Source organism: Apostichopus japonicus, chromosome 14 (assembly GCF_037975245.1).
Source record: "Apostichopus japonicus isolate 1M-3 chromosome 14, ASM3797524v1, whole genome shotgun sequence".
In the NCBI taxonomy this organism is placed as follows: Eukaryota; Metazoa; Echinodermata; class Holothuroidea; order Aspidochirotida; family Stichopodidae; genus Apostichopus; species Apostichopus japonicus.
In genome coordinates, this window is record NC_092574.1 from 13342071 (window position 1) to 13366916 (window position 24846).

General features: G+C 36.0%; 2 protein-coding genes across 6 annotated transcripts in view; one reads left to right on the forward strand and one right to left on the reverse strand.

Moving 5' to 3' along the window:
• Positions 1-7130, forward strand: part of LOC139979368 (polypeptide N-acetylgalactosaminyltransferase 10-like) — a 44623-nt gene extending 37493 nt beyond the window's left edge. For 2 of the 4 annotated variants that reach the window (XM_071990091.1, XM_071990088.1), the window contains exon 14: positions 298-7130. In XM_071990091.1, the coding sequence (XP_071846192.1) occupies positions 298-313 (16 nt within the window). In that variant the 3' untranslated portion in view covers positions 314-7130. The remainder of the gene's footprint in view (positions 1-297) is intronic. The other 2 variants (XM_071990089.1, XM_071990092.1) reach the window with 2 other exon arrangements.
• LOC139979369 (nocturnin-like) lies at positions 4486-24846 on the reverse strand. 2 transcript variants are annotated; one of them, XM_071990093.1, is made up of 4 exons: positions 24696-24846; positions 20560-20637; positions 18888-19096; positions 4486-12673 (listed from the first exon to the last, which is right to left on the reverse strand). In XM_071990093.1, exons 1-4 carry the CDS (start codon positions 24722-24724, stop codon positions 11850-11852), a joined length of 1140 nt encoding a protein of 379 aa, XP_071846194.1. In that variant the 5' UTR covers positions 24725-24846; the 3' UTR covers positions 4486-11849. The 2 variants fall into 2 exon arrangements, with proteins under 2 accessions (XP_071846194.1, XP_071846195.1); XM_071990094.1 differs by lacking the exon at positions 24696-24846 and adding an exon at positions 24519-24682.

The window sequence follows — 24846 nt, forward strand, 5'->3', positions numbered from 1 at the left end:
CAATATCCCTTGTTTTCCATTTCTCTGCAAATGTCTGATGTTTCATATCTCCATGGAAGCAAATGCAAATGTCTGATGTAGCATATGAAACTACAGCTTTTATTTAGATTGACAACTAAGAAAGTAATAGAAAATAAATAAAGGAAAAAATTGCCCCCAAAAAAAGAAGGACAAAAAAAATGACAAAAAATAAAATTCCACTCATGTGACTAAAATTCATAGATTTCATTTCAGTTTCTGTAAAACCTTGTTTTTTAACACTTTTGCCCCAAATAATCAGTTTCTGTATTTTTGTAGGGTGTTTGCTTCGTAACGTATGTTGTGCGTTATAGACCAACTGACTTTCAGTATATGGTAAGTACTGTACCGTTTGATCGTTACGGGTCGGATACTATTTATTGTCCTGTCGTGTACAGTTCGTGGAAGTATAACCAACCCCCTCTTTATTTCTCCTTTATTGTCTTGTATCCCGTACGGAATGTTCTCTCCACGTGATCGGCAATCCAATCCTGCATGAGAAAATTAAACGTGAGCCTTCCCTGTTCAATTCTCCGCATTGATTATGCAAAACATGCAAAAGAGAGGGAAATTAATTTGTGCGACAAAATGTCGTCGATACTTTTAAAAATGGCTTCTAAGTGTATGAGGAAAGAAACTTTTTGAGATTTGGAGTTGTGGGAACAAAATGTTTGCCATCTGTTAAGACTTTTAGGACAATGTCATTTTCTTTTTTTGAGACATTTTACATATTACATTATGAGGATAAATCTGTTGTTATAAGCTTGCAATGAACTTTTAAAATGCCCCAACTCTACAAGATTGAAATTGCAGAAAATGCACCCTGAATTCTTTTAATGTATGCTGACAGTTATTGTGAGGAAAAAACTGCAGAAAAGATATTTATTTTGTACTTGTGTGATTTGATTTGCCGGTTCTTATGTGAGACTTGGATGGTCCTATGAGAAGAACTATTAAATTTGATGGCGGTACTGCTTTAATTGCTAGCTTGAATCACAATAATCTTATTTATCGTCATTTGTTTAAGCATATTCCAGTTGCCATGGTAACTAAACCATCTTGACTGAAAAAATAATAATAATATTACATGTGTCTTAAAAGCAGCTGTTTGTTTTTGGTTCAGCAATTTCTAGCAATTTTATCAAATCAAGAAATGGCATACAAATAATTCGCAAATGATCAAACTAGGTCACACCTGACTAGATTTAATCGCCAAATGAATGGTAATTAATAGGGAATTTTTTTTTAAAAGACTGTTGCGCAGCCTGTGTATTTGCACTTTACCAGTAATGAGATGCACAAGGAAGAAGAAATTGAACATTTCCAAAATCTTCATTGATTATGTCGAAGTGAGAGTTTGACTAATCAAGCAAATGAACCATATTGTTTAAAGTTGTAATTGAATTCTAGTATGAAATTAAATGGAAGTCGTATCAAACTAACTCCAGTTATTTGATTTAATAATGTTGGCTGTTCCTCATCTGGTGGTCATATATATTTATCCATTTATGCAATGTATGACTAGACATTTTTTCGTTTGTTGACGATGTTTATTGTGTTAACGAAGATGCATATATCTATTCAGTTACTCAATTTCTGTTCATATGTTTAACCTTATGAAAGCAACTCTTTTGGTTTTGAAATGCATATCCCTGCATGTTGTCCACAAATAATTTATTGTGAATACCATTTTCATTTTTTGTCTATTAAATTTTTTGATTCAATTTCACCATAATCAATTCAAAAAAATATCAAGTAGATTTTTTTTTCTTCAGTTTACTCGTAAAAGATTTTTAAATTTTGATTAATGTGGAAGATCTAAGGCATAGTTGGAAGAAAGAATTTTTTATACTTTTTGATTTTATATAAAGCAGTGACACGTTCTTGGTGTGTCTGATAGTCATTTTGTGTAAAATCAAAATTGTGACATTGACAGTACTTAAGACTTTGAAGACAAAAAAAAAGATGTAAAAAAAAAATGCATTAAAGTATGGAGGGTTAGAAAATGTGGAGGCAAAATATGCACACGAGGATTGGAACAGTACTGTGAACAAGAAATGGTATGCGTTACGTATCTTGATACTGGCAAATTACTATCTGAGGACAAGGAAAATATAGCATATATCAATAATGAAGGTATTGTTCGTAGTTGTTCAAAAGATTTTATGGTGGCTGATATTGCTCACTTTATCAAAATTACTGAACAATTTTCTGTCTCTTAAGGTGAAAACCACATCCACGTAGCTTTTTGTATCACGAAGACATGACTTTTTCATATTTTGTGATATTTTGTAAAGGTATCTGGCAACAGTAGAATGGATGATGTCATTGAGGCACTTCAGTTGAAAGTGTTTTTTTTTTTTTTTAATATATATAATTTTTCCAATCATTTATCCACAGAGGGAATGAATATTTCTACAACAGAAACATTTCAATGGAATTCTAAATACAGAAAACTTTGACCGCTAAGCAAGCATTCCCAAGTGTGTCAGGTCTCTAGGATAAATCTACAAGATTGTTATAGCCTAAGTAAAGCTTTTGAATAGTTGTGTTTGCCCAGATGACATCACAGACCTCCTACTGTGTCCAACTTCCTGTAGTAGTTGGAAGATTCAGCAGTCTAAATAGATTACCTTCGACCAACCATGTCTCGAGTTTATAGGGGCACAATATTTGAGATGGGGTTTTTCAAGCAATATATTACAGTTTCTTATGGTTTTTCACCAGAAAATACTTTTCAAGTTACACTATAGAATTTCACAGAATGTCAGTTTGAAAACCTTTTAAAAATTTGAAGGTTACAAATTTATCACTAGTGTCACAATTCTATCAATCATATGGATTTTTTTTTTGTTGAAATTTATCTTTGAATCGATCAAACAAAAACACCATTTTGCACTCCAAGATGGCTAATTAGTAACTCTGCATCCGGTGAAAGTTTTGAGTAGTCCTTTAAAGTGTTTGATAGTTAGATATGTTTGTATTGAAAAGTGCCAGCACAAATTAACAATGTTTTGTGGCAGAAATCTGTTATGGGATTAACATAACATGGGATTAACATAAACATGGGATTAATATAACATGGGATCAAAGGGAGCAGATCTTCATATTCCTTTGTATATAGCTGTTTTATGAAATTTCAAGAAAATGTACTAGTTTGTGAATCAGATTTTTTTCCCTTTAAAATCACAGACCTTGATGACTGATGGTTGTAAGTTTATGAATGGATGGATCACGTTGCCATGGTGATGGTGCTTGGATACAACTCGAGCTCTATTTTATCCTAACTAATCAATAATCACTTGTATGTGAGATGGAACTGGATGTTCATGAATATCAAAATTAGGAAAGGAGAGAAAAAAAGAATGAATACTTGGTTTGTTAATATCATTGTGCACCAGGAAATGGACGGAATTTGCACAGGAAATTTATACCTTGCTTTTCTCGATATAAAATATAGCATTACACCACATGTGATGTATTGAATTTATTTCCTGTAAATACAACGAGATACGCAGAAACTTTCAAAAAGTAAAAATATTGATCTCTAAGTGTGTACCTTTTACCATGATTTTTGGTGATCCCAAGTTTTTCTTTTTAATGCCTAACAAACTGGCAGTATTTTTATTTATTAAATTATTTTTTATTATATCATTATTTTATGATAATAAACAATGTGAGAAAATGATTGCACACAACGAGTTAAATATGTTTGGTAGACAGCAACAGTAGAGGCAAACCAATCAAATTGTTGCAAAGAAAGTCTACATTTTCATGGTTTTCCAGTTTTCCTATTGTTATCTGTCTGCCTATATTTTGCTTATTAAATGTTTTGTTGTGTGAAGATTGGTAAAACAAACATGTTGCTAAGAATTTATTCAATAACATAGGAATTGTTTCTCCTACCTAACCTTATGAAAGAGACTAAACCAGAGATGAAAATCGACTCAATGCATTTTGTTAATTCTTGCCATGATGTGAATGTAACTACAACGATAATTGCTATGAGTCAGTTCCACAAATCCATGTTGATACAAATTCAGTTAAATCCTTCCTACTATTTTTTGATTCTAAATTATTACTACCTTAATTTTTGTTGTTGAATGTTTCCGTCTTATCAAATGTGACAGGTAATGTTTTGGTTCAAAGAAGTTGTTACTTTTAATTTCTTTAGAAGACATTTATTTTGTATATCTTGAATATTTAAAGGTTAAGTACGGTCTTAGACATAGGTTTGGAGAAGATTTTTGGTGGGAGGGGAGTAATTCTCAACTCACATATTTTGGGTGAAAAAAAAAATGTATAAATAACCAACTGTAGTATCACCTTTGGAGGGTATGGCATGCTTTAGATTTCCACTGTTCTGGTTAATTATGCTATTGCCAACCCCCTCCCCCTCCCTCTCCCCTCAAAAAAAAATGTCATGCCAATAGGAATAGTTACTCAGTTCAGATTCTCCCCATTTAGAAGTTAATTAAGCAAACAAATAGGCAAATTCAGACCAATAGGTGCTATAGTGGTAACCCATTTAAAATGTGGAAAGATTTGCAATTGATCTGATTTATATTCTAGAAATCCATTGGACATGATCAATGAGAGAGACAATCTGAAATTTAAATTTTGTTAATGATATGTATGTTAAATTCATCATATGTTACCGAATTGCACCAAGTTTGGTCTGTTGAGTAGGGTGTGATGACTGTATTAAAAACTGTTTCTCATCATGAGTGTAAGTAACAACCACAAATGACAAATTCAGAGGGAGAAATTAAAATGAAAAATTTTAGTTATGTTCATTATATGAACACAACTATCGTTAACTGTTAAACGAATTAGTTTGGTCTCTGGGCTGTAATTAATGTACTTAACCTGTGTCTCTTGATGAGCGGAATGGGGACAACAAAATATTAATTAGTTTTTGGCCATTAAGAGCAGTAGTAGTGGCCCCATTTTTAACAGTATAAATATTGTTAATTTTTTTTTCAAAAGTACTTTCCTTTGCATTCTGCCCATTCAAATTGTTCACAGCCATTGATACACTGGCTACACCCACTTGGGACAATTTTTTACTTTATGCGTTAAAAGCACTCATGTTGACAGTATGGGCAGTATGAATGTCCCAGTTTGTATTCTGTAGAGGTTCCAAACTGTTCATACTGTCAGTACGACTGCTTTGAACGCACATATGAATGAACAGTTCACAGTGCTACGAGCATTAGAAAATTGTGTAGTGTGGCTACTACTACACAATGATATTTCAGTGAAGGAAAAATGGGTTGAGGGTCGAACAGGCACGTAGCCAGGACATTTTGAGGTTGGAGGTGCAGCAACATCTATAGGAGGGGCACCATACTCTTGTCTCACTGTAGCTTATGAAGTTTTTGTGTTCATGATAGTGATGACACAGATGGGGGGGGGGGAACCATAGTAGCCTGGATGAAAGGGGTCGTGTGTCCTGGCCTGGATTACGGCCCTGGGGTGGTGGCAGAAAAATACAGCACATAGTTAGAAAATGAGGGCCCACTATGATACTTTGGAGTGTACAGAGGGGCAATGCCGATAACCTTAACAAATTTCTGATGCACTTTAGAAAGTACTTGTTGAAAAATTTCAGTTTTCTATATATTTTTCTCTCTAAGATTACCAATCATAGCACACATATCCCTTGTTTATTAGTAGATAGATGGCATGCGGAGTTGGATGGCAGGCAACAGCTAAAGGAAGCGCACAAAAGTCTTGTCCTGCTGTACTTTTTTTTTTTTTTTTTTTTTTTTTTTTACTCATGATGGTGATGACACAGAATTGGGGTGGGGGGTGGGGCATGAGGAGAGCCACAGTAGTCTGCATGGGGAGGGGGGTTTGCATGTGTCTACAATTTCTGATGCATTGCAGAATTGACTTATTCCAAATTTCACTGTATATTCCTGTATTTTTGTATATCTTTCTAAGCATAGCAACGATCGTTTCTGAGCATAGCAATGATCCTTTCCTTGTTGTGGAGGTTTTTCATTTTGTTCTTGATGTTGGTGATAGTTTTCACACAATATTTCATCATCCTTCCCCCTTCCCTCGCCACCCCCCCCCCACCCTCCAAAGAAAAAGGAGGAAAAGAGATCCATGCCAAAATGTTATATAATCAGGGAGCCAAATATCGCCCTTTTCTTCCCACAGATCGGATCCAATATGTGAGAGGAATTCTCGATTATTTGAAACAATTTATGATGATAGTACAGTAGTGCCAAAGGGCTTTCAATTTCAAGTGAGAGAGAAAGGAGAGATGTCATTTTGCATTCAGCTACCACTGTCTTAGTGAACAGATTGCCATGGCAACCACTTTCACATGTCAGACTTCTTTACATTTTCAAGGTCAGGGTTGTTGTATCTTTGATATTGGCAGAGGTGGCTGTCTGCATTTGCAATGTGACTTCTCCCACTTTCCAAACCAAAATGTGTTCTTTTTGTTGATGTTGAAACATGTTTTAGGTGTTGACACATGTTTCTTATGCACTTTAAGGAAGAATCATGTTTCTCACAGGGTTGGGACAATTTTCAAAGTACTGCACCCTCTCTCCTCCATGTATGCTGCCTAGCAGATCAAAGGTTAGCTACTGTTCATACAGTCAGTATGAGTGCTTTGAAGCATGATATGAGAGGGCAGTATAGGGTGATACAAGCCAGAGTACTATATTTAGATATAGGGCTCTGATATAAGCCTAAGAATATTGTCCCAACTGGTTGGAGATTCATTATGTAGTCAGTCAGTGTGGAAGACACTGTTGAACCATTTGATTCAATTGATTGATTGATGTGCTTTTGATTGAACTTTGATTCATGGATTCATGGAAATCATGTTATGCTCAACAGACAATGATTGGATGTCCAAAAAGAAATAACTATTTATTATACTCTTTACATGTACTGTCATAGATTTGAGAGGATAAGTTGGATTTCACGAAGACGTTAAAACTACCTTTTCTTTAGCTCGGTTCTTTTGGTTACTTAATCTAGATATATCGTCTTTTTATTTTAAACATTTTACTTTTTGAGTCAGGTGTCTGTTAAACATTGTGCCTTGCCACTTCAACTCGAATAAAATTGTATCATCAAATGTGTCAATATTTCTTTGTACTCATTCTTCTTGAATAATTCATAAAAGTCTCCATTGTAGTAGTGAGTAACAGCATAGGCGTAGGAGCCTCATTTGATTTGGGGGGGCTGTAACGACTTGCCCGAAAAATATTACCAAAATTTTTCGCGCGCTCCGCGCGCTTTCCACATGTTAATGTGCATATCATATAGGCATATATTGGTTATTACATGACCTGCCAATAACATAAAATCATTTACCGTGTTATTACCCTTCTATATTGGCTAGAATTATTGTGTAAGTTGTTACAACAATAATGATAATAATAATAATATAAGAAAAACACTTGCAAATTCTTCTTTCAGTAGGTGCCAGTGGCGGAGCTAGTGGTATTGGTCAGGGGGGAGAGAATGGTCTGTAGGGGCGCTTTTGACACTATCTAAGCGGAGCGCCACCACAGGTTGGTGCGGAGCGTACAGACATTTTTTCAGTAAAGATGCTCCCTAGATCGCCGGAAATGACCCTTTCCGGGCCTTGCTAATTTGCAGATAAACGAAGAATAAATAGGTGTCATCGCCATTTGTCCAAAAATTGCATCACCACAAATGTGACAAATGTCAATAGGTATTTCAGAGCGCAATATAAAAGTCAATTATCGCGAATAAGTAAAAATTGGTTAAAGCTGAAAAGGGCGCCAGCAGTCCATTTGAGTCCGTCAGGGGGACATCCGCCCCCTTCTGACTGTATGGACGCTCCGCCACTGGTAGGTGGCGCAAAATTCTCAGCATATTGCCCAAATTTTCACCAAAAAATTTGAAAAAAAAACACACTGCAAATTATTATTCTTTCAGTAGGTGCCCGAAAAATTCTCAGCATATTGCCCGAATTTTCACCACAAAATTTGAAAAACACATTGCAAATTCTTCTTCTTTCAGTAGGTGTTCGAAAAAATTCTCACCATATTGCTCGAATTTTCACCACAAAATTGAAAAACACATTGCAAATTATTGTTCTTTTAGTAGATGCCCGAAAAATTCTCACCATATTGCCGAATTTTCACTGAAAAAAAAATGAAAAACACATTGCAAATTCTTCTTCTTTCAGTAGGTGCTCGAAAAAATTCTCACCATATTGCTCGAATTTTCACCACAAAATTGAAAAACACATTGCAAATTATTATTCTTTTAGTAGATGCCCGAAAAATTCTCAGCATATTGCCGAATTTTCACCACAAAAAATTGAAAAACACATTGCAAATTCTTCCTCTTCCAGTAGGTGCCCGAAAAATTCTCAGCATATTGCCCGAATTTTCACCAAAAATATTGGTTGGGGGGGCTGCAGCCCCCCCAGCCCCCCCGCCTCCTACGCCTATGAGTAACAGTGTGGGTCGGAAATTGTTTCTACATTGTTTTTGGGAGCTTTAGCAGGTGTAAATACCATATCTAGAAAGATCAGTTTTATAAAACCTTTACAGCATTACTAAATTCCTACAGTTTAATGCACTGAGTTACTCAAGTAACGTCTGAATTCCGCAATGCTTGTAGAGTTCGTAAACTTCAGTTTGACAATTAAATGCACCTATGCTGAGTTTCTTATTCTGTGAATAAATGTTTTAAGCATTTTAATTGGCTTGTTTCAACATATCTTGCACTTTGTGTTCTCAGCTTGTTGTCCCTTACTCTCCCCTCCTTTCAGCCTGCAAACTTTTTTAACCCTCTTCAACCCCTCCCCCACCTCCCAAATAAAAAGTACAGATTTGTTAATGCACTAACTTCATAGTGCTCAACAGATGGTATGGTTTTCAATTGAAATTGTTGTTAATATTTGTAAACAACTGAAAGTCAACCAAATGCCTCAAGTATTGCATAAATTTACATTAAAACTCAACACTAAGTTAATTTGATATGAACATATTTATTACCCATTAAAACTCAACACTATTTAAGTTAATTTGATATGAACATATTTATTACCAACCAAATTGTTTAATCAAAGGGTAATAAGAAAAAAAGGTAGAAGGGAATTAACTCCAGTAAACCCAATTACAGATATCTACCTCGTTGTATAACTTGCTTCATCAAACAGTTTTATCACATCTGTGTGTCAACTCACAAGTTTTAAGGTTAACCGTGCTTTAATAGGCAAAGACTACACTACTTCACATGGAATGTGCTATATTTCATGTCTGGTTTACAAAGACGAAATTAACATGAAATAAATATATCTAACACTATCGCTTCAGTTTGTAAGCTTGACAGTAATACCTACTTCTGACCTCCACTTCCCCCCCCCCCCCCGCCCCACCACTGCCTCCTACCCAAACAGTAACAGAATTGTGTCTACTAGAACAAAAAAAGAAAGAAACTTAATCACACACTTTAAACATGAAATTAAAGAAAAATTGAAAGGCAGAGCAAAGTCTTTAAGGCTGTCTTTCTAAGATTGGCATGATAACTTAGGATAAATAGGAACAACTTTATATAATCCACCCTTCGGCAAGCATTATACTCCACATACTGAATATATATCATGTCATTTGCAACCATAACCCCTTCCACCCCCCCCCAAAAAAATATATATATCTTGAATTTAATGTATTGTTGTACGTTTCCATTTACAAACCTTTGAAGTTAAACAAAAAGTAATTCAATCCTTTGTGGTGTGATATTATGCAAATTAAAACATTGCTTCCAGTAATATATCTATTTGATGTAAAATATATCTTTTAAAGTGATAAAACATGAATTTGTTCATGTTCATCTACATGTTGTTTATAACTTTATATATCAAGGGAAGCCACAGTAAACTTAAGGGGAGGGGGTGTCCCCCTCCCCTTTGGATTTTTTTAGCATTTCCAGGTGGCCTCAGATGCAATTTGGTGCAATATAGCATACTTCGCACTTAGCACACCATTTTGTAAATAATTTTGCATTTTCACCTGGCCTTAGATGCAATTTGGTGCTCCAAATGAGATTTTTTTCTCATTTGGAAATGAAAAAGGGGTTTTCTGACTTGCGAAGTGGGGGGCGGAATGATACTTCCGCCCCTCCATATTTTTCACTGGGGGGCTGGTGCCCCCCAACCCCCCCGGTTCCTACGCCCTTGCCCATCCATCAATTTGATTTTACTGAAGTAAAAGCTGGCCCAAAGCTGGTGTTCTATACAGCAAACCTACACATCTCTCCTACAGTGTACATATTGGTGTTCTATTCACCAAATCTACACATCTCTCCTACAGTGTACATATTGATTATTCTTTCTTATTTTGCTACATACTTATTGGACGACCAAATCTGCTGTTCGGACAATCAAAATGCAAGACCTAACCAGAAAAAAATAATATTACATGATCTTAATAAAGATTTCCAACTATAATATCTGGAAAAAAATTGTATCTATACTCATAATGCATATTTCACTATTTATATACAGTATGTAACAAGTAAATAAACCACATCAAAATGTATAAGGCAAAATGAACAGCAACAAGAAGAATGGATAAATGATATGTTTTCAGGCAAATTGTGACATTAGTCTATTCTGGTTACCTTAGCAACGGTAGCTCGCACTTGAATGATTTGCATAGTGAATTACCATAGCAACATTAGAACAAAAAACAAACACACAAACAAACAAAACAAACAAAAGAATTCAATAAAGTGACATACTGAAGTAGCAGTAGGCAAGAGAAGGAACATTCTTGAAAAGGGCACATTTCTTCCATAACCTTTTTGAACATCTAATTGTTCCTGTAAATTCTCATGTATCCCAATTACTGTTTCGTGGAAGTAATTTTAACAAGTTTGGAGAAATTCTAAAAATGGCATCTTTGAGACTATTAATTTCAAAATAAAAAAAGCCTCTGTGTTTACCATTCTAGTCGCTGATAAAGTCGGTACATATATCCAGGTTTAAAGGTCATCAGTGTTACACTTTATAAATATGCTAGACAATTAAATAATGGTCACCAAAGTTAAATTACCGTACACAGCACAAATTTTTACTTCCATCATAAAAAATAATAAAAATTAACCCACTTCAGCCCTGCCCTAATCACCAAAATATTTCACTGACTTTTCTATCTCTAGGTAATACACTGGATCTGCCATTTTTTAATCTTTTATCCAACTGCCCGGTTCAACATTTTTCAGGAAACTAGTCAGTAATACAAACAAATTTCCTGTCAAGTATATGTTATATGCAGACACACTGACCATATAGCAGATTGCATATATACTGTATATGGACAAAAATTGCCAGAAGTATTCTTTTTTTATCTATCTAAGTTTCATAATAAGTTAAATAGGATATTGAAAAAGTTCTCAGAAAGGTTTTGGCAAATAAATATTTTCTAATATATTTCTAGTTATTTTTTCCCATTTTGTTAGTCCTAAATGACTACAATATATCTTCAGGTAAAAATGAAAGTCCAATGTATAGTTATAATGTATACATTATATATTCACACACACAAACAGTATAGGAGGTTCTCAGGATGCATGATAACAAATACCTTCCCAACCCATGGAAAGACTACAAAACATCACTGCTTGGGATATACGCATCTTAGCAGTTATGCACCGTGCACCAAACAAAGCAACTCTTGTCTCTTAAGCAAAGCTCAAGGCTTGATTGAATGTAGGGAACTTTCAGGATGGTACTACGAGCAGTGGTGGCAGCAGACAGGTATACCACAGTGACCAATAATGACAATCTCACTGCGCTGTCAGAGGTCAACCTCATCTCACGGTTTGATGACAAAATCACAGACCAGCGAAAAATGATCGGAGGGGTAACTCCAAGATGGCAGACGGTTTTCTCCAATTTCGTCTCCGCTCGGAAACTGCAGGAGTGTGACTGGTTGTATGGAGTCCTTGGAGTGCCATATGTAGTCTATGGTGTGACACATTTCACCCCTGGGTCTTATTTTCCAGGTGGTATACGGAGGCTCCTGATTGAGACCACCCGCTGATTTGTAAGCACTGACAAATTCATTTTCAAACAATCGATAGACGGCTTCTACCGGTTCGGCGTTGAAGTCCCCACCGACTATGATCGGGCAACCGTTGCTCATAGTTTTGGCTATATCCATGAAATTGCGACCTTGCTTGTAGCGGAGGGACTCCCACCCAGGTTTGGCCTTGAGATGCGTCGTTCCTACCAAGAACGGCCTCATCTTTCCTGCTTCCTGGGATCGCAGCTGCAGTTTATTCAAGACTGCCACCTGATTCGTGTAATATACGCTTCCTCGTCTATCTGCTTCTAAGATCGGCAGCGACTGATCCAAGAGGTCGAATCTGTCCTCTTTATAAAACAGTGCACAACCGTCCGGACCGACGTTATGCAGGCAGTCTAAACAAGGTGAGTCCGGTTTGGGGTTGAAGCTGCCAGCGTAACCGATCTGACGCATCAGAGGCTGGAAAAAGTCTTTGAAGTGATCGATCTCTTGAAGGCAGACCACGTCTGGGTTGTACGTCAAGATTTCCTCCATACATCGAAACTTTCTCGTTTGCCAATTGAGAGCCTCTTTGGGACATTTGATGAAATTTTCAGTGCCGTTGCATAACGCTGTTGATGACAAATGAGAGGGAAAAAATTGAGAGGGAAAAATTGTGAGCCGAGGTGTCCAGATGGAAAATATGACGAGACTGTCGCCGTACAGTGAGCAGAAAGCCAACTTAGGCTCACTGTAATATATCAAGTGATTTAATAATTTAAAAAGAACCACACAATGAGACAGAATGGTTAACTTACGGAGCAATGACTGCCTTTATTTTTGTCTTTTTATACAAGAATGTTATTATACAAGAATGTGATCAAGAAAATAAAACTTGCAACATCAAATATCTATCTACAGTACTAAAGTGTCATTTAATCACTTGTAAAATGCACTCAAATTGAGGAACTAATCATTTTGTTTCAACTGCTTGTGTTTACAGAAAGTCAAAATGTTTTTCAAGAGTAGAACATGGTGAGTTTTTCATTTTTGGTAACTTTGGTATTATTACCTGTAGTCAAAATTTTCTTTCATAACAGGTAAATGGATACCTCTTCTTCATACCTACGATCTCCAACAGCTAGATGTTTTAAACCAAACTCTGCTCCTAGTTTTACTGTGCTGTCTTTCATCATATCACTGTACCACATACTGTATGTAGGCAACACACACATACGCATTTACCATTGTGTGAACAAGTACAATTCCATAATTACAGTTAATGAGATCCAGAAAAGATACAGAACATGGCTGCTCAAATTGTTCAAAGAGTGAATAAATATACTGCCATTACTCCAAGAGCTGCATTAGTTACATGAATCTACGCATAGATTATAACATCCATATTTTGCCCTCCTGTGAGCTATTAAATTTAATACCCATTTGAAGTTACTTATGTGATATTTTGCATCTACAAACTAGAAGTAGGGCCATCTAGATCACAACTTTTAAGTGCCTCAATGAGCTGAACAAATAACAGAAAAATGAAAACAAATTGCAATTGAAAAGCAGTTTTAAACAGGTAACACTTTAGATTGGTTTTGAACTGATTAAGGAAGAAAGAATGACGAATATCACTGGGAATACTGTTATTAACAAGACAGGGAGCAGCAATTGAAAATCTCTTATACCGTAAGTACTGGTACAAACAGAAGGGGTTTGTAAGAGATCGTGGAAAGAAGAGCAAAGTACATGGGAAAGGATAGTTATGTTTGGTAGTCAGTTGTCATGTTGGCTAAGAGCCTCCATATATTAAGTGAGGATGAGCATTTGTGATCCTGTGATAAACTGATAACCAATGAAGGTCTCCAAGAACTGGTGTGATGTGCTCTTGTTTTTGTGTGAGCGAGTTGAGACCAGCTGCAGAATTTTGTACTCGCTGAAAGTCTTCAGATGTCATTTAGTGGTAAAGCGATGAGGATACCATTTGTGATTTTCCAGTCGGGATGTTACCAATGCATGAATCAGCTTTTGGTGGTTGGTTTATGGAGACCTGTATTTGTGAATTTTGCTAACTTTTCTCAAAGCACATGATACTTCAGGACATATGTTATTTACATGGTATGTCATGTTTAAGTTGGTGTCAAACTTAGCACCGTGATTGCGAGTAGATTGTGTTGATTGAAGACATGTGAGATGCACCCACAGTTGGAAGAGAAATCTGGGAAATTGTTAGAAAATTTCGATTTGACATGCAAACAATTATTTATCTTACTGCCATTAAACATTTAAGGTAATTGGCTACCATCCATCTCTTGATGTCTCAGATACAATCTTCAAATTTTTTTACCGCAGCGACCCGTCAGTTGATTTGGTGGTGATTTTACGAGTAAGTGTCATCTGCGTAGTACATAACACATGAAAAGCCCATGAGCCCTGACCGATGTCTTTGACCCAAGATTGTATAGATACTGTAATGATCAAATTTGGTCTTACTACTGACCCATGGGAAACACACCGTTTCATACATACACACCAGGTTCAGACCTATATCCATTAATTAACATACATAGACTGACAAATAAGTAACCTGACCGAGTTCACAATCATAACAAATTCTGTCCACACATCAAACAATCCAGATAAAAACTACCCTATCTGCAATAGTTGTAACTTTATCCTTTTATCCTTTTTTTTTTCTTTTCAAAAGTACATTAATGAATCGACCCTAAAACCTTACAGCCAGAGGGAGGCAATCCAGGGGGAAACAAAGTCGCCAATGTTTCTCAATTTTGACAGATTGTGAGTTTTAACTGTCGATTTCACTTAAAATCATGAGAACGATTCACACGTTGTAATTACTTCCCACCTTTTAATCGTTTTGGTGATGAGCGGTCGTTAATAGACATGTGTCATCCGAGAGAGTGACGGGAGATTTATGGGTTTTTGTTTTGTTTGGCTTCTTCATGGAATAATGTTTGTAATTAGAAACCAAAAACGGTCACAGAACTTTGCAGATGTACCTCAACTCTTGGGAGTTACCAGTGTTTGTATTAAACTTGACTGTCGAATGTTATGACTTGAGGCTTTCAACTTCCACAACTGTTCCCCAGCAATTGAAAAAAAGGTTGAAGAAACTTTCTTGGCTAGATTCCACTTGTATACATGGACAAAATGCTCATACATTAGCAATAGATAACTGCTACTGTACACGGATACTCTGAAGTCTGAATTTCTTCCTTTAATAAAGAAATTGCCAGAAATCTGTGTTTTTGGCTCAAAACGACTATCTTGGAGGGAGTTCTGGGGACATTGCTAGTGAGGAACAGGACAAAATTGTGACATGTGTCACATACAGCATGAGTATGCACTGTCATGGTATTTAAATAACACATTGGTGAGATGTGTTGGTGGAAGGGAGATCTATTCAAATCACCCTTTGCTCATCGGCCGTGACTGTTCTCAACTTCTAACAAAACTAGGACAAAGGCTTGTTAAATTTTTGAAATTAAAGTTCCTTATCTTTAAAGGTCTCTTCTTTCTTTCTTTGACTGTATTTACTGTTTATATCCCTCTTTTTCTCCCTTGTCTCTACCGGGCAACAAGCCACTGAAACAACAAGGCTCATCGGTAAAACATTTCCAGGCAGATGTTGTAAGACGAGAGGGAAAACGGATACGTGACAGTTGAGAAAGCTGATTCGAAAATGCCTGCCGGAATATAATGCGACATTTGATGACACGACCAGGGACTCTGCCTGTCACATATAGAGGCCCAGAAAAAAATAAATGCAGAGATATACACTGCCTTTACTATAAGACATAGAGTACAAACAGGGGGTGAAATCCCTTTTGTACCAAAAAGTTGTGAAAGGAGAGAAAACGTGCAGACCAAATTTTTGATATACTGTAAGGCTTTTATCATTTTTGTGATAGAAAGTTGCAATTTAAAAAACCCTTTTGTAAAGAGGAATGAAGAGAAGCTATTTGCCCTTGAGACTATTTTTGAAAATTACTGACATAACATAAACATGAAATACAGCCTTTGAGTTGTTTGCATATTTTGAAGAAACGAGAAGAAGTAAAGATTAATGAGGAACGCTTAACTTCTCGAGAAATTTATTTAATATGTCATTGATATACAGTATATATCTCTTGACTATAGGATTCTGTGTTAAACTTTCAAACTGTGTAAAGAATTGTTCGCTGAAGTCGAAAACTGTGAGCTGTTGGGAAGAGGGTGACTGGCAATTTTGATTCGCTCTTTGCATGAGACTTCTACAATAAGGTATACATACAAACATATCAGAATGTGTCTAGGCAACACATGTCTATAATCATTAGGAAACTAGACTGAAGTCTATTAGAATGTCTTAGATTAATCCGCTGATATTTTGTTTTGATCCAAAATCAAGTTTCTGGCAACATGAATTATTATCAACTAAAAAAAATGGGTAGATTGGCAACATGACAACAACACAGCCTGAGATAAAAATGTATCAAAAAAAAAAAAAAGAACTAAAAACAAACTGTCAGCTGTGTGTCCACTACTTGAACTGTATCCGGGACTTGAACCTAACAACTGAGATATTAAAATACATATTAATTAAAGGTCAAGGTGAAACCATTCTTGTTGTCGGTAACATGAGACCACCTCGAAGTTGATAACTATCCTACTGTAGGTGTAAATGAACTGAGATCTCAAATTGAGTTGTCAATCTTTCGCAAAGACAGAGTTAAAACCTTGACAGAATCATGACCCGGTGTAGCGTTCACCACCCGAGGGCACCGAAATAAAATACCTAAATCCGTCGAAAACAATGGTTGAGTGTTCCCACCAAGAAATTGATCGAAAATGTCTTTGAGCATAATCGTGTGCCTGAAATGGTATTTCAAAACCGCAGCTAAAGATCGTTTCTGTAAACCTAAACTTGTCCTGCAGTTCTTTAAAGGTCTACGGACACCTGTAGCTAATTTGTCCCATATTTAGTACATATTGTGTGTGTGTGATAATCTCATTCAAAATCTGTTAAAAGTTTGCAAAATGCTCTTTTCGTTTCCAAGATAAACACATTTGAAGTTTGGATAAATCTGGCAAAACTCATTAAATATGTCAAAGTTTGACAACTGGTATTGTGCTCATCAAAATTCATTATTTTAGTCCTTAATAAATTACCCCCTTATTACACAGCCACATATATCATTTGAATAATGTGATGTTCTTCCTTTCAATGAAGACCAAAATAAAAATTGCTTCTGGCCACAAATTTGCCTATGATAACTTGCAATAGCAACAACACTATACTTAAAATGTATACATGATTTGCATGCAGATGTAATCCCATATTCTCATAATTAAACTGAGTTTGATACGTAAACCATTTGCCTAACGGTGACGTAAACTGTTGTCCTTAAGATGTGACATGACATCACATCTACGGCAACCTTGTACACTAAAGAAAGATATTTGCAGGAATTCTTCCCGGTTCACAAAAAAAAAAAAAAAAACTGGTATGAAATTAATATTGGATCATTTATGGAAAGTACATTTATGGTTCACATATATGTTATCTGCTGTCCATAGAAGTTATGTAGGCTGGCATCATGATATGAACTTTATAGGGATTAAATTCAGACTGACAAACTGCTTAAAATATACTTCATATAGATATATATGTATCATATTTTCTTTTATTTTGTTGCTGACTTCAGTTTCTGGATGCAGGACGCAGGAGTCCAGGAAGGAGCCTGAAAACCTTGACGATCAGTATAACATGAACAAGATCGAGCCGAGTTGTCGGGTTCACAACCTGGGGCTGTGAAACACGATATTACTAAAGACCAATGAATGTGAGTCAGCGATACTGTCGAGTGTTTGAACCGAGACATTGATAGGACAAGGGGCCCCCTTTCCCCCCCCCATGCTCCTTGTAGAATTAATGGGCGTTAAATTCACAGAACACGCTGCCTTTGCAAATGACATTAAAACCTGGATGTCGTGATCTGACCTGTGCAGACGCTGTCATGAAAGTCTCCGATGTGCTGAACCGTGACAAATAGACATAACTCCGTCAGCAAAGTGTTATGTTCGGCTGGCAACTTGATCTGCCAAGGGACGTACTACATTATATCTATGATCTTAACATGAATCACAAATGATCATACTCAATGATCCCTAGAGCTTTCACTTCAGTCAAAGATTGCTCAAACTTTAAGAAATAATGCATATTTTCAAATACAAAACATATTCTAAATATGTTTTGGAGGAAAGTGCAACATTGTAAGCTAAAGAATTTGCAATTAAATGACAGATTGGGGAGATATTGAATTCAACACAGAATTCTGGTCTAAAAAAGCAATTTGAAGGCTTCCGGTAAAGTAACAACCTTCCACAAACTTTGCATTGCAAGCTTGAGGAAATGTTTTGGCCAGAACAAGAAGAGTCTGATAAAAAATACTCCAGGAATACCATCCTGTGCTTTACCAATCCAGTTTGATATCCAGCTCCAAAATGGTGGACCAAGAAAACAAACAAAGAATCATGGTTACCAGAGGTCCCTACAATCCAGTACCAAAAAAATATTTTCCAAATCTTCTGAATGATAGATTCAAAAAAAAGGAAGAGGGCAGTGACCTGACAGAGGGTCATCGAGGGCGCAGTGCAAGAATACGTTAACACCAGTTTGAAGACTGGATCGATGGAAGTGTGTAAATTTTGGAGACCGGTAATCAAAGAGAGGAATGGAGTAAAATCGTCGTCTACACATGAGACATTTCTTTCTGCACCTCCCAGCTTCGTCCAAACAACGGACATTCTTTTTACTTTTGAAGGAAGGTCAATCCTTACCGTCAGCAAGGGCATTCCAAGTCATCAAGCGGATTGTCTTCCCCTCCGACTCCTCCACCGATGACGGACATACGTCGACGAAGCTCCTGTTCAGTAGAGGCGGGCGGTCCTGGAAGGCTAGCTGACAGAGATGGAGAAGCTCCTCCCGAGAAGACGCCTGGAACGGATCTACAGCTGGCATGGTGATGGAATGTCTCCTGGACGAAACTCTGGAAGGACGACAAATAAAACGAACTGTTTCAGGGAGGCCAAGTTTATTTCAGTTTAGAATGGCTATTAGCCATTGCCCAGGAAAAGAGACTTCACCATCATATGTCAAATTTGACATCCATCGTACCGTCCACACGTTTTGTGAGGCTGAGGCATTAGCAATTATGGCGGCCAAAGCACTATTTGAGATGAGTTTTATAAATTCCTCAAAGTGTGTGTTGTAATAACGGTGGAAATCTATCTATACAGTTAGCAATATGTAAATACCATAGACTTGACATGTAGAAAATAGCAGAGGAGAATCCTTTATAAGAAGGCTTAGTGTTGGAAACTGACGTTTATCTCAAAAGGAAATATTCTGCAACAATGTACCAATATTTTATCGTACCTCCTTTAGCTCTATCGACAATTTTTTTCCAACTAACACCCAAATGGTTCTGACATGTCCAAATCCATCACATAGTATTTATGCTAACACAATTCGCAACTATATCTATGACTTTACTGGCCCCCCATTTACAGGCACCTGGGTGAAGCGAGGCAATGTAGATTAATTTGCCTTGCCCAAGGACACAGTTTAATATTTAATCTCTCCAATTCTCTTACTTCTTAGATCATAAGTCCATTGCCATGGACATTTGACCACAATGCTTTCAATGTGACAAACTAGCAGCCACCTTACATGATTAAATTGAATATTCTTGCAAATGGAATACACTTTTGAGTGCATTAATGTTAGCTGCTTATGTGTGGTTGCCAATCTTCAGTTATTTCATCAAATGTATCATGTATTATCACCTTGAAGTAAGATTAGATAATATCAATCTATAATAATCCTCTTACATTTTGTCATCAAATGGATTAAAAAAAAATATAATACTAATTAATGACTCCATGCCTTGCCAAAAAAATGATTTCATACAAAAATTTTTGACATCAAAACACTTTTTTACATTTCATGCAAAATGGGCCAAAATATATGAAAACATTCAAATGTGTTCAACTTATTTCTTTATTACTTGAATAAACCTTGACTACACAATCCAATTAATTACATTTTTTTAATGTGTTTTAGTACTTGAATGCCATCAAAATATTGACTATATAATCAAAACTAAAATCTCTTTGCCGAAGAACGGTTCATGACATGAAACACTTCGTCAGATATTGAAGATGAAAGCTAACAAATTTGATCCCTTCTCTTTTAAGTACTTTTTTACCCTCACAGTTGTCAGCTACTTGCTTATCCTTCGTCAGGGCTTATACTGCACACTTCTGACCATCACACCACTCGTAACAATAAAGTCTGGACTGCTCTTATAAGACTTTACTGCCCTTTTACTGAACAGTTGCTTTTCTCATACGGTAGAACAAGAAGCTGTTTACACATCAAAAATTATACAAAATTGGGTTAAATGATAAATATCTTACGTTACAAAATATTATATAGTCAATATTTTACCTTTGCAAAAAATGAGAAAACCCCCTCAGAATTGGGAAGAGTATACCACGATAAATAGCCTTCAGAGTAGTTTCCATGCTGAAAAAAAGAAAATTGTAAAAAGTGGTCTGTCTACTCGTAATAAATTCCAAACTACGGCATAATTGAAGGACTAATTGTAATACCCAATCCCTCTGGGAGACTGCCACTTGAGTAAGACCTCCCCTTTATTGAGCAAGTAGCCTCTTACAGGCAATCATGCATTGAGCTTTAAGAACAAGGTTACAGTACTACTAATGGAGAAACAGGTAGAAACAGAATCGTTGAGAGAAGGTTCGACCAAGGGATTGTGTTTAGGCACTGACCAATATTTTATTACATTAAGTTAAACAATACTTCAGTGAAATAAAGAGGCCACAAGAGTATCAGCTACACTACACTTAAAGTAAAAGCGGTACTTTTTGCCGTCATTTTGTTCCTTTCTGAAACTTTCTGAAATTGTGGTCTGAAAATACAGATGCAGTCCATTTACAGTAGCTTGACTTTTAAATTTTCAGGTGATGTAGATAATGTCATCAAAATTGGAAGAATTTTTTTTGTCACAATCTGACGAATGACAGTAAAATGAAAGTGTACCTTGGAGAGAATTTTTGAGATACCAATGGAATCATTAAATAAATTTATTAAAATGATCTTGGTAATTTTGATATTTTTAGTATAAAATATGTACTTGGCGGGTTTTGGCCAAATTTCTTGAAACAAGCAACGAACAGTACAGTGCACCTACACAGGTCTGTAGATTTTATCCTCAGTATTATTTAATTGCCTCTCTGGACATAATTTTTTTTTCCATTTCTGGTTGCAAACGAAGCTTTATGATACTAAACACACCTTACAATCACTCAATACCATGAATCATCCCCAAGCAAAAGTAAATCAGTTCTTAATTGATTTTTAAAATGGTGACAATAAGAATTAAGATATGAGAGATACATTTGACTGCAAAATGCAGTAAGTAAAAGTTTTAATAGAAACTGATACAAAACGAAAAATGACACAGCAAAGCCGATAGTGTACGGTACCGTACTTAGTATTATGTAAATACATTATATATTCATAACTGAACAACTCCCGTGAGCATTGCATGGCCTTTTATGTATTGGTTGTAAATTAATAAGAGTAAACTTTATGGTAGGATGTTATGCCAGGGACTTCTAAAGACTCAACTGGGACACTCTCAGGGGGTACTTAACCAGATCCTTAGAATAATGAAGTACACTTAAAACAAGGGCTATGTTGAATAATGATGTGCAAATAATGATTGGAAAAGTTCAATATCACAAAGTACAACATTCGGTATTTCAGAACATAAGAGATTTACAGTACTTTGTCAAGTTCCTGATGATTCTTAATTATCTATATTTTTTGATACAGCGGACTTTTGATTTTTGATCTCTACGACATGTAGTACTGTTGATATCACAATTACAAAAAAAATACTTTAAAACCAAGAGAAAATAAAATAAAGGTCATAAAAGACAACTTCTATTATATAAACAAATGAACCATTTGCAGGCAGACTGAAATCAATTTGTCATGTTAATTTATTTATACAAAATTTAATGTAATTGTGTTTTGTGAAGTAATAATGCAGGGTTAAGTCATTTTGCTATTCAGCAGCGCCTAAAACATCTTCACTGTGTTACGATTTTATGTACACTGTAATGTAAAATCAGTCGACTGTGCAAAGTAAGTTTACTATGACGAGTTATATACACATATATCAGCTGATTGTGGCAACATCTCTGCTGCTTTATTACTACAGTAAGTTAAATCCAACTAGGGCCTAGTCCTACAGTCAATGTTAAGTTAATTATGTACACGCAACACATGTTACATAAATGTTATGGCTGGAGCCCATAACTTCTTTCACATTTGAGTATCGGATCTGAACAAAGCAGTTGTCCTATTGTGGATGGAAGGGATTGATAAGTTACGAGTATATATATTTCTCAGCTATTACGTGAATATTGACCTGTCTAGAAGTGACATGCATAGTGTCTCACTTTCAACGGCATACACAACAAAGTTTGATATGTACTACAGTATAAATTCCAGTGTACAGTAGAAATAGTAATTGTAGTATACTGTAATAACTCATTTGGTTCTCATTGGTTTTATTTCATTTTTCCTACTTTATCTTTCTTTGTTTTTCATTTGGTCGCTACTCAATGAACTTTTCTTAGTTCTCTAGTGTCCTGTTTATACTATTGTACATTTTTATTGTAAGCATGCATAGACGATATAAATGAAATGAAATGAAAAATAGCAACTGTAGTTTCTATGACCAAATGCCCTCAATTTTAGACAATACTACTGCACAATACACTGTGTATATGTGTGTGTGTGTGTATATCAATATATATATATATATGTGTGTGTGTGTGTTGTCTCAGTCTTTTGTACAGTAGCCTGGGTACTGCCAGAGATATGTGCAAGGTCAACATGAACAAGCAATTTGGAGATTTTTATATTTCTGTCGCCTTTTGAAAAGGCTTGATCTTGAGAGTCTAAACCAATGCTTTATATCTCATCAAAATTAAGATAAGTTGATCAATTGGCATATATATCCTAAGTCTGTGATGGTTAATTGTGGGGGAGTGTCTTCACAAACTGTTGCTCCCCTCCTCCCTACCTTCATACTTAAATTTACAGTTTGTCTGCAAAATAATTGTGCTGCCGGTGAAATATTTTTTCATTCTCCGCAAAACAAACATCTACTACCATTGGATTCAGGGTTGGTGGCTTTATATCAAACTGATTTAAATCTTGACTTTTATCAGTCTTCAACATGCTTATTCTCAATTTTTTATATTTATAATTAAAGCCTCATTTTGCATTCAGAGGCTACCGTCTAAATAATCTTTTTCTCTGCACTATTGTGTACGACTTAATAGGACAGTGTACATTTTGCCACGATTTGGGCATATTCACTGAGTTCGAGGAAGTGGAAAAAGTTGGGCAATAACATCGCCTTTGTTTATAATTCAAAATATTTTCCGGACACATAGACCAGCAGTTCATATAACAGTTAATACATAAGTATTAATAGCAAAGGCTAACAAACTGGATACCCACAGTTACATTAAATACAGTGTCCAGCACTGCTATACCACTAGAGGGTATGTGCTCAGTCTTTCCACTGGCCTGCAACATGGGAAAATAATACCCTATAGGCCAACCAATATACTGTTGAAATGGAATTATAATCTGAAATAGCAAAGCCAAATGCAAACCATTACTGTCTTAAGGAACTTAGGCCTTATCATCCTATAGGGCATTCCTGCAAAAAGACATGGCAGTTTGTTGGCCTGCAGAAAATTTTGTTATTGAGTTAGGTCAAGCACATTTATAAATATGTCATAATTAATAAGCCTGTAGGGTTAAGTAGGTTCCGTCCATAAGTAATATTATTGTAATCCTGAGTATAGCGAAGCTTATGTAATCCTCAGTAAGTAATACTAGGTATATTGTACGCTATTGGTAATCTACACATGCTGGATATCATCTGTCTCTCTGACAGATAAGAGAAATATAGATCAGTAGAGCAGACACTTCCATTGTGTGAAGATGTGGTTCTGGTGAGTGCCGACTCTACAATGTCAGATATGAGGCCTAGCTTATACTATTATAGCTACAAATTGACTTTCTTAATAGTTTTACCTTGTTCCTAAGCTCTTTCAATAATTACATTCTTTTTAAACTAATACGGTACTGTATTACTGGTTCAAGTTACTGGGAAACACTATGATCCATGTTAATTTGAGCGAGTTATGGTACAGCTGCCTGGGCCTTCGTTACAAAATACAAGTTTAGTACAGAATATGCTGGCCTAGCCTACAATCTAAATCGGTACTCGATACCTTTGTCCTTACTCGTAACGACTAGGCAATAATAATCAAAAACCGTTAATGACAAACCATTGAAAGGTCGTGCACACATTTTATGATTAAAATACAGTGGGCGAATGTGTTTACGTTGGTCAAAATAGTTGAAGTTTTCTATATGCAAAATTGATGGATGTGCATCATGTGCGATTTCAATTCCTACTTGGTGCCGACTTATATAAGACAACACAATATTGCATGCGTACTTACGTGTGGAAAATCCCCATTCCGCGACACATGCACAGATGTCACGAACAGCTTACGTAAGCGATTGCGTAACTTTGTTAACTGACGGAAAGCACTACACAATTTGTGGCAAATTGTACGCAGGTCCTTGGTCCTAAGGGACCAGACGACGTAC

Bases quoted from the DNA above. Each gene is read 5' to 3' on its own strand.
- LOC139979369 (XM_071990093.1), bottom strand. From the start codon at position 24,724: ATGTGTCGCGGAATGGGGATTTTCCACAC. The intron at 20,638-24,695 runs GTAAGTACGCAT...TCTTTTTTTCAG, and splicing joins GGAATGGGGATTTTCCACAC to CATGGAAACTACTCTGAAGG. The intron at 19,097-20,559 runs GTAAAATATTGA...TCGTCCTTCCAG, and splicing joins TTTTCTCATTTTTTGCAAAG to AGTTTCGTCCAGGAGACATT.